General features: G+C 39.5%; 2 protein-coding genes across 4 annotated transcripts; both read right to left on the bottom strand.

Annotated features, from left to right (window-relative positions):
- Window positions 1–62: 62 nt before the first annotated feature.
- On the bottom strand, window positions 63–3694 carry sdhaf4 (succinate dehydrogenase complex assembly factor 4). The gene is made up of 3 exons (XM_067528296.1): window positions 3548–3694; window positions 3259–3372; window positions 63–818 (listed from the first exon to the last, which is right to left on the bottom strand). The coding sequence occupies exons 1-3, from the start codon at window positions 3621–3623 to the stop codon at window positions 709–711; spliced, it is 300 nt and encodes a 99-aa protein (XP_067384397.1). The 5' UTR covers window positions 3624–3694; the 3' UTR covers window positions 63–708.
- A 501-nt stretch (window positions 3695–4195) lies between these two features.
- Window positions 4196–10547, bottom strand: tlx1 (T cell leukemia homeobox 1). Of its 3 annotated transcripts, none has more exons than XM_067528232.1 (3): window positions 9947–10547; window positions 8200–8437; window positions 4196–7273 (listed from the first exon to the last, which is right to left on the bottom strand). In XM_067528232.1, the coding sequence occupies exons 1-3, from the start codon at window positions 10392–10394 to the stop codon at window positions 7063–7065; spliced, it is 897 nt and encodes a 298-aa protein (XP_067384333.1). In that variant the 5' UTR covers window positions 10395–10547; the 3' UTR covers window positions 4196–7062. The 3 variants fall into 3 exon arrangements, with proteins under 3 accessions (XP_067384333.1, XP_067384326.1, XP_067384344.1); XM_067528225.1 differs by having other exon boundaries at window positions 4196–7233; window positions 9947–10544; XM_067528243.1 differs by having other exon boundaries at window positions 4196–7233; window positions 8200–8401; window positions 9947–10542.
- Between the last annotated feature and the right edge of the window lie 290 nt (window positions 10548–10837).

Here is a 10837-nt window from a genome sequence, read left to right as displayed (position 1 = left end):
GTATCCAAACTCATAGCACTTAGCAAGGATACGTCTGCGCAAACAGAAAAAGAAATCAAATGTGTTATTATGAGCATTGACTTTATTTGATCAGCTTTGACATGGCAGTGATATTAAAACAGGATGGGACTGTAATCCCCACCTGAAACCAAATTTTACAATAAAGCCTTTTGTGAGATTACTGAAGAAAAGTTAAACATTTCATACATATAATCAAAATCAAGTCATAGCTCTACTTTCATATATTACTTTTATCACTTTGGCTTAAAGGCAAAATCATACACTGTGCAGGAGGAAGAGGCTGATGGAGCTCGTTACTTCCCTTTAGTACACATAAGTGCACAGTACTTACGTAAATTTAATCAAGAAAAGGATCTGATTGAAGTTTTTCTGTTGCGTGTACACAGTCAGTTCAAAGTTTATTCTGTAGCTAAACTAAGTCATTCTAAATGTTCATACTGTTTTAGAGGCGTTAATTCAACTGTATGATGGTCATCATTCTTAGGGGTTTAGTGTAGGAATGTCTGCTGGATTGGACAATAAGCTAGGATCCACTTCAGGTTCAAATATGTACAACTAGTTTATGTAAAACATACATGTTTTGTTAGTTCCCTGAAGCTGTGGCTTTTACAGCAAAAACAAGCAATGGTTTAAAAGATGTTTCAGACTCTACATCTCCATAACATAGGTTTAATTACAGATTTTGGACTAGAAGTCGACACATCGGCCCTTTCTTTCCCAGTCTCCATAGCGAGTAGGTTCTGGACCTCGAGGACCTCCTTTCTCCTTGGTTACAGGGTTAATATCATCAGTGAACTCTGAAATACAACAAGATACTGCCTGATTTCATATATTCTTTTTTTTTTTTATACTTTTCGCAACATATACAGGTTAGAGCAGTTGTTTCAAAGGATGGTCCTCAGGGACCCTTTGTCCTGCTTGTTTTCCAATGATTACTACCCAGCTAGTGCTCTACCCACTGGTGATTATCCATGTAAGGTTATTCAGCAACGGTAGGAAACAACCAGTGCAGGGAATAGCCGAGGACCAGAGTTTGAAACCAATGGGTTATGTTTTGACAAATTCCCTGTTTTCTTCTCCTTGATGCTTAACCATTGTTCTTTTAGCCCTTTGTTACTAAATGCTTATCAAATGCAGGTGAGAATGTTTAGCAGAGTGAAGGTCTTCTTCATTGTGCTTGTGCCGTGGTCCTCAATCCACTCTTATACGGTACGTTTTTATTTAGGTTTATATCTTAAATAATAATCTAAACTTGTTAAATATTAAAATGAATAATCTAAATAACACATTTAAATAGTTTTCTTCAACACATTTTCTTACACTCCTAGTCTTTGCAACCCCCCTGGTGATTGGTAGTGGGGAATGGGACCCCCAGGTTGGATGTTTTCCCCAGGATATTTTCTCCTTGACTTAGATTCTTGCTGCCTTGTACTTGTGCGTCTGCTACATGACAAAATGTAAATGTAGTGCTTTACCTCAGACCCAACTTGTCCTGACAGCCTGTTGCTTTAGTCCAACTAAACAGGAAACTTGAATATAGAAATCACCAACGCAAACACTCCATCCATCCATCCATCCATCCATCCATTATAAAGATCAATGGCTTTTGGCTTGTCCCATCAGGGGTCACTACGACGGCACCTGTTGCGCATGAAGATTTTCGATAATTTTAGTTTTTACGCCGGATGCCCTTCTTGCTGCAACCCTCACCTTTTTATCTGTGTTGGGGACCAGCACCAAAGGTCCCCAACCGCATATCCTGTTCTGGTTCACTGGGAGTCATTGGGCGAGAGGTGGGGTACACCCGGTCATAATGACCTCCTCTAACTATATCATTATCATAAAGCCATTATTCTCATAAAGCTCACCTGAACTTTTATTCCTATTACATATTCATTCATCTAATGACATATCATGTATTGTGTTAAAGGCCCATGAGAAACAACAAACCCGTGCGTATATTACATGTGCTGTACACTCTGTTGTTTGAATACTGTGTATAATGTATATACAATAAATATACATACATGGAAAATGACGCAAAGAAAGATTGGCACTCATAGCGCTTTACACTGATTCTTATTCACCCATTCGCACTCACAATCACACACACACACTCATTCACCGATGGGGGAGCTGCTATGCAGCTGGCCAACACTCACCGGGAACAACTAAATTGGGGTTCAGTGTCTTGCTCAAGGACACTTCGACATGTGACCAGAGGAGCCGGGGATTGAAGCAACAACTGTGAGATTGACGGACAACCGCTCTACCTTCCTGCCTATCATCAGTCTTCTCAAACACACCGTCAGTGCTGCAAAAATTAAGAGCAATTCGTATACGAATTAATCTGGATATAGAAAAAAAAATATCAACTAACAAAATTCTAGAGGGATAGATGCAGAGATACAAACATGGAGAGAGTAAGATCATAAAGTTATTCCTCCCTGTATATCAAAAATTACACCAGCCATAACATATAACACATCTAATATTGTGTGGGTGTCCCCTTTGCCACCAGAACAGCTGCAAACCAACTCTTTGGTATATTACACCGAGGGTGTCAGTAGGAGATTCTTTTATTCATCTAAGTTGAAAAGATGGGGCCTTCGTAGCTTCAACTCCCACAGTATATCTATGTCTCATCACTTCCCCACATGAGCAGGGTAAACACACACTGAAATCTCCCTTACTTAAAACTTGATTCATCAGACCAGGCCACCTCCGGCCATCTAGGGCAACCTTTGGGAGGTCCACTGCAGACAGAGAACATCCCACAAGAGCTAGACATCACGACTTAGCGTCCATGTTATCAGTGACAAAGAGTTCACTTGCTGTCCAGAATATCCCAGCCCTTTCAAGGTGTAATTATTATTATTAAAAATCAATGTTATTAACTTCACCTGTCAGTGGTCATAATGTTATGCAAATTTGTTTTTTTTTTAATTAAGTAAAGTAAAATGTTTGTTACTTATTGAGAATGTTTTGGTTTTATAGATGCTGATGTGAGACAATAAATACAGTAAATCTAGCCACAATAACTAAGTGGTGAAAGCAACAGATGTTCCAATCCAAAATAATGGACGTTCCAATCACTAAACAAATTAAAATAAATAATGTGTCAGAACTTGCATTAATAATCCTAATGCAACAAAAAACGATAAAAAAACACATCTTATTTTGAGGGACTGAAGCCCCTCTATATCCCTGTAACCTCAACTCCCGCTTCATTCTCACTTTCTAGAGCATCTTTGGGTTTATCCTCGGGACTGTCAAACCGACCCTGCGGTGTTTTCGCTTTTTTTAGCGGCTCCTTGTCCTTTACCGCTCCGCTGGTTGCCCGTGAACACCCTGAATAAGACACAACGAGACCACAAGGACCATTTCAGAACAAGTACTACAGACAACTCGGGTTAAAATTTCTCATTCAATGCGTTGTATAACACATGAGGAAAACATGGAAGCAGCAGCCTAATGTATATTTAGCCCAGGAGGTTTGACGCAAAGTCGGTTAGCAACCTCTGACCTGTGAGGACCAGTTTCAGACTCGGAGAAACAACGTGTCTGGTGGTTGAAGCCCAGAAAATCCGCAGGACAGACATATCTCCAGCCCAAACACAAATACTACTCCCGGATAAGACGTTGCTGTTCGTCACGCTTTATCACGCAGGTTTCGTCATCATCCAGCGACGCAAAACAACGTCAAGTCAGTGCAATGTCTTTTAGTCGCCAGTAGAGGGAGAAAGTGCACTGTGTATTTTAATGCTATTATTATTATTATTATTATTATTATTATTATTATTATTATTATTATTATTATTATTATTATTATTATTATTATTATTATTATTGTTATTGTTGTTGTTGTTGTTGTTGTTGTTAAATAAATTATCATAAATCCACAACTGGTAAGTAACTTGCTTGAGTACAGTTTTAAGGTACTTGTACTTTACTGAGTATTTCCATTTTATGTTTAAAGAGAAATATTGTATTTTATACTCAAATACAATCATTGACAGCTGTAGTTACAATTGTTGAAGTAGACATTTAATAGAAATTATACAGAAATATATAAATGCTGATGTATTATTTTGGCTGAAGCAGCTGTCAGTGCATAAATTGCCTAAAATCAGCTTAACCTTGTACTTTTGTAATAAAAAAGAAAAACATTCAGATCATTTTAGAGCATGTTTTATAACCTAAATGTGCAGAACAAAGAAGTGAAATTAGTACTTCTACTTATAGTGTAATATCTTTAACAATGACAGAAATTTTCATTTTCCAAAGGACCTGTTTAGCATTTTGGGAACCACACACGTTCTGACAGGGAACTGTTCAAAGGATCACAGTCTCAGATCAGAATGTGTATGTACAGAACTGGAATCAGGATATGGTTAACTTAACATAGAGAAGGTTATAGCAGTCTACGTCTGTCCAGAATATCAACATGAGCATTAAGATTTAATGCCCCATAAACACATAGACCAAAGGTGCACAAAAGTATGTGGACAGAGGTGCTTTGTGAACTGGTGTGAGTCAAATAGTCTTTCTTTATCTTAATCAGCTCTGTTGACCACTTTTTCTCCTCAGGGTAAAATCTTGTGTATGTGTGTGAGAGGAATTCCAGGTGGTTTCCAGCAGCACTGTGCTGATATTTCTGAGTGGATGATGAAATTCTCCTTTACATTCCTCTTCAAGCTTTTAGAAAGCAGTCCTGGAAAATGTCACAACATACACAAACACACACAAAAACACACACACACACGCACACACACAAACATTGACAATCATCTGGCTCAGCACAATGCACACAGAGAAATTCTGGGACATAAAAATACATTCAGCATTGCTTTTTTTTTTGCATCAGAGAATGTTTATAGCTGCCTCAAGATATACTGTACAAAGGTGAAGTGAAATGAAAACAATCAAATTCAAATTTGGATTTGGAAAATCTTTTTATATTGTGAGATTTATGGAGGGATGCTTTTTCTTTGTTAAATTTGTGTGGCCTGTTATTTTATTTTAATTGTAATTTTTGATTTATTGTATTATATTATCATATCTACTTCCAAACTTGCCCATTGCTGGATAAAACAAAAGCCCCACAGCAGAAATGAGCTATACCTTTCTCCCTCTCCTTTTCCTTAGCATTGTTCTCAATATTCCTATACCAAAGAGCTCCAAGTTTACATTGATTTGGTCAATGTTCCATTAGGGTGATGTGCAGATTCCTCAAAATTCCAGGTTTATATTCAAAGTGGTCAAATTGAGGTTGTAAGACATGACCTCAGGTTTACAAAAAAGCAGCTAGAAGCATTATTTTCACAGTCACAATTTTATGAAATAACTGTATTTATTGTTCAGGGGTTTGATGAATGTACAGAGAATGATTAGCTCAATTTACACCTTCCCTCAGCTGAACAGAGCTTTACAGTGGCTTTCGGCTCATTGTTATGTGTCTGGACCACAAATGTACTATTTTACTTCCCTATCACCCTCTAAAAAGTAATGGTCCACACATCACACAGACATAGAGACTAGCTGGTGAACACAGTGGACATCTGAGCAGCTAAAGAGTTGTTATTGTCACCACAAAGACGTTACATTTGTAACATTAAGAAAGAAGTGATTTTTTTTTTGCCTACCCCACCATTTTTTTTCTAAAGCTAACCATGTTTATATGTCCCTAAACCTAATCCATGTGGCTTTTTGCCTAAGCACAACCAAACCACTATGTTTGCATTGTTGTAATCCAGAGATTTTTACTGTGCAGTTTACTGTTGCAGTCTTTTGGGGCCATTGTAAGCGTCGGCAGGTTCCTGGTGCCAAAGTGATGCATTTTAACAGATGCCTGCGGGCACAGGAGCATGTTCCTTTAACAAATGCTTCTGTGAGTGGTATGAGAGGGCAGGGACAAACACGGATTATGGGCATTTAGATTGGAGGACTTTTTAGATCCACACATTGCAGCATCAGAGGAAAACAAAGAATTTAGCTTGACTCTAAGTGACAAAATATAAATGTGGCACAAACGTTACACTGTGTTAAAATAGCATTTCCACTGACCAAAATAAAAGCTATACATATTTTACACATACAATTTTGAATTCACCTGCATTAGTAGCTCTACAGAGAGAGAGACATGAATGACAGCGTGCGCACTAACATGACAAACACACACACAGACACACACACACACAAACATGTTTATGTAATGGCAGACATGGAAAACAATAACTGCTCGGCGGAGTCCTGACTGGTCTTTGTGGTTGGTGTGTACAGGTCTGAGGTGATCTGCTTACACACACACAGTGGCGAGGAATAGCAAAATACAGTCTGTAAGACATTTGTAGAAAAATAAAGGTCAAGAAAATATGAAATGTGTTGAACTGTGGTCAAAAGTATGCTCATAGATAAATGTAGCCACAAAGTGCCTAGAAATATTCTCTCTTCTGGTTAGATGCTTGTTGGCCTTAAGGCCCATTTAAACATAGAGTAAATCATAAAATGGTCAGATATCCTCAGATGTGTTGGATTATACGTTGGAATTCATACAAAGGTGCTAGAACAAGTGCTTTGTTATTTTACAGTTGAGTAAAAAGTCCATTAACATGGCAGATAAATACTGACAGGCTGCTATGAAAATATGAGTTTATGAAACATCGAGTCCCTTCTGGCAAACTATTATAGCTAGAACAAGTTCCTGCTGCCAGATTGTCCTGGTCCTCTGTCCTCTCCTTTAACACACTGTTTATCACAAATGCCTCCAGTCATTTCCAAAAGTATCAGTCCTGGGTTCAGCAGCAGGGATGCAGCTCAGGCTTCTGACAAACTGGAGCCCCATTAGATGGGAGTAGAGCCTGCGTGGAGCATGTTAGTCGCTGCATTGGTGTGTGTCTAACCAGCATCTATAAAACAGCGCCCTGCACCGCGGGGCCTCTAGAGACAGCCCCTGTCTCTGCCCGCCAGCTGTCTGCCGGTAAACCGGCCGAGTCTTGGCTCTACTCGCAAGCCGAGACGCTGCTGATCTTGGCGGTGTTCTCAGTCCAGGGCTGCAGGTTCTGCAGGGCGAACAGTGAGCTGTTCTGCAGGCACAGCGGGTCCGGAGTCATAGGCTGGTTGATGGTTTTCTGGAAGGCCTCCTGCTGCAGCTGCATGAGAATCCGGTTGGCCTGTTGCCGCTCCGCCTCCCGCTCCTCCGCTGTCTGCCGCCTGCAACAGCGGCAGGGAAACACCGCGACACAGCATGTGTCTTCATTTACAGGCGGTATAATTTTAATAACCTTTATTAATTAAAATTTGAATTTATAGCACATTATATTTCAATAGTGTCTTTTATTTATTAACAGACACAACTTTATAAATTCCCTCCTCTAGGCCTAATCGGAACTTCAATATTATTATTATTGTTGTTATTAATATTATTATTATTTGCACAATGAAACAAGCAGTTTATCAAAAATAAAGATTTAGTTTCTATACCAATAATAACTAAATGGTGAACGGTCCAGTGACAAACGACTAAAGCCTATAATGTCAAAAAGTGAAAAAAGAATTTAAAAAATCCTTCTTAACTGGTCTGCTTTCTGTCCACATAAGATTTTTCTTTAAAGCGTTTTGGAACTTTTAAGAATTGCAACCATCTAAAATAAAAGGTTATGTCTTTTATCTGTTAAACTATTTATCTATATTAGGCTGTCATGTATAAATCCTATGATCATTTTGAATATTTACATTTTACACATCCAAGATGTTGTGTATTTTATTTCATAGTCTCACAGAGCACATTTTAGGAGCTCTGACTATTTTACACTGTTACACTGTTAAGCTTATTTCATAAACATCTGGCTCAAGCTAATGCAGTGTAATACAATAGTCCTGCACACATTCTTCCATTATATTAATAAATGCATAAAAATGTTAGAGACAGGTACATAATAAAAACAGAAATTTCCCATATTGGGCTTTAACAGCCAAGTAACAACTTAAAACCATTTTTCAGGTTTGGACTAATGGTACCTGTTGGATTTTTTAAAACCAGTGGAAGTCCCCTGCTAGCACTTGGGAACCAAAGGGACCTTGAGCCTTTCACTGAGAAAGGTTAATGACTAAAAATACTCAGTTAAATCTGCTGTTTAGAGATATAATTGATAAAACAAGCTAAACAAGCAGTTTCACCTCCATTTGGTGCGTCTGTTCTGGAACCAGGTTTTGACCTGAGCATCTGTCATCTTCAGGGCTTTGGCCAGGGCGGCCCGCTCGGCAGAGGCCAGGTATTTCTGTCGATGGAAGCGTTTCTCCAGCTCACAGATCTGTAGCCGGGTAAAGGATGTCCGAGGCTTCTTCTTCTTAGGAGGCGTCCGGTTCTGGTAGGGATGGCCTACACGACGTGTCACAGTGAGGGGTGAGAGGGACACTGAACAGGGCAAGACAGAACAGAAAAGGGCAGAACAGGACAGGACAGGAAAGGAATAGGACAGGAATGACAGGATGAGACAGCACAGGTCAAAGCAGGGTACGCAGGGCCAACAGCACTAAGCAGCAGCGTGGGCCTACAGGTACAGGTCCCATAAAAATTAGGTACATATATCTTAAAATATTAATCACCATTACTGTCCTGCAAACAATGATTTACAGTTGTAGGAAATACATGCGGTCACAAACCTTGACACATATGTTTTCTATTTATTAACACATTATGTGCCATAACCAGTGATCCTTTGGAGAACTATTGTGCAAGAATGCATTTATTCTGGCACCAGGACATATTCAAATATCTTTGAAGACATGTTTGTTTTTTACAAAATTAAGATGAATTGTGATCACAATTATTGAGAAGTGAGAATACAAATCAAGTCAGGTTTTCATTTATTGAGGGCTTACATTTGCTTTGGATGCACAGGGCAAATGTAACATGGGGGTTTGCTTTAGAATGAAGGTGTGCAGGCTGAGCAGCTACAGAAACAGAAAGAAGAAGGAGAAGAAGAAGTAAAGTGCAGCAGGGACATCTTCAAAAGAGACAGACACAGCTCCCGTTCTCCATGACACTCACTACAACACTACACTATCAAGTTTCAAACAACACATTTGGATAATAATAATAATAATAATAATAATAATAATAATAATAATAATAATAATAATAATAATAATAATAATAATAATAATAATAATAATAACATGTTACTGCTCAAATGTTGCAGTTTTCTTTTTTTTTTTTTTTACAGTGGCAGCCTATGTTCTTATTAAATTTTGCCTCTCCTTGATTATTGCTCATTAAATCACATTCTTATTCTAATTTCATCTCTTCTTACCAGTCATAGATTGTAATGCTTTTAAATACACAGAACATTAATAACTGTGTTAAATGTAAGCAATTGTCTATTTAAATGATAGAAAATGGTTTGTAACAGTTTGATTCATTGTGATAAAAATATTTCCAACAGAAAAAACGTTTAAATAGTAGAAGTGAATTTTATTTCTTTGTTTTTCGGGGGTTTGGAGCGTTCATGTTAAGTTTGAAATTAATTTGCACTGTGACTCGACTACTTTATGTTTAGGTTCTCGATAGATTTTTTAATTTTAATTGCTATGAGGCCGGTCGGCTCAGTGCTAAAGATAAAAATGTCCAAAATAATAAGCGATAAGAAGTTAACGCACGTTTCACGGTTAAGCTCATGTAAGACCCCTATAAACCTGTACTACTTCTGTAGCATAGAAAAATTTTATTTAGCAATATTGGTTGTGATAAATATATCAGCTAAATTATTGCTGAAGTATTTGAAATTACATACTCTGTTACATTTTGTTCGGGCTATACAATTTTTTATTTAGATGCATTTTACTTATGATATAATCAACGGGCTATACCTCGTATTAGTCCGGATAATATGTTAGCATTTTAAATGAAAATACAGGCCTATACCTGTGAACCTGTCTTTGGTGTAGCGTCGGTTGCTCTCCATCCAAGGGAAGGTGAGCGCGCTCAGGTTGTTAATGGTCCCACTCACAGGCGGCACAGAGGAGTTCCCGACGCTCAGTGGCCGGTGCGCGGGGACACGGATGACCCCAGCGGCGTTCACGTTAGTCCCGCTCATATTCATGCCCATGTTCATGTGATAAGCCCCACCGAGGGAAGCCACTCCGCACGAGCTGCTGGTGCCGTTATACCCGCTGTTACCGCAGGTGAAGCCGCTTCCGCCGCCGCTCGCGCTGTTGCCGTAGGCCGGATGTCCATAGTCCGGTTCGTGCATCCTCGCGCCCAGCATGCAGCTCTGCTCCACGTTACTGAGGATCTGATCGATGCCGAAGCTGATGGGCTCCACGTGCGGGTGCTGCTGCATATGGGCACCCAGTATCCCTATGTGTTCCATGGCCTCCGCGAGCTCCACGCTCCGGCGCGAGGAACACAGGTCGCTCCACGCGCAGCTCCCTGAACTCCGTCTGGGCTTCTTTTGCTCGAGCTATTGTCGTTATCTACTGAGAGCGGATCCCGAGTGTGTGCGTCTGTTTGTGTGCGCGTGCAGAAGAGAGAGGCTGGACTGTCTCCCTCCCATGTGCTCGAGTACATCAATCAAAGTGCCAAATAGACAGCGCGAGATTAAGCTGTGATTTCAGACACTGTGAGCTCTGTGGTGGTACACTTGATAACACACTGATTAAGAGCTGGGCGAGATCAATAACACACACATGCAGACACACACACAGAGACATTTGTTCACGTGACCCTCTTTTATATCACGGTTATCAGACCTTGTGCAAACGAGATTCACCTATAACAAACCAAACCAAACCATTTTGAAAGTCTTCAGCCATC

The sequence above is a fragment of the Channa argus genome, chromosome 1 (genome assembly GCF_033026475.1).
Source record: "Channa argus isolate prfri chromosome 1, Channa argus male v1.0, whole genome shotgun sequence".
In the NCBI taxonomy this organism is placed as follows: domain Eukaryota; kingdom Metazoa; phylum Chordata; class Actinopteri; order Anabantiformes; family Channidae; genus Channa; species Channa argus.
Note: the sequence above shows the minus strand (reverse complement) of the source record. Positions and strands in the feature narration are given on the sequence as shown.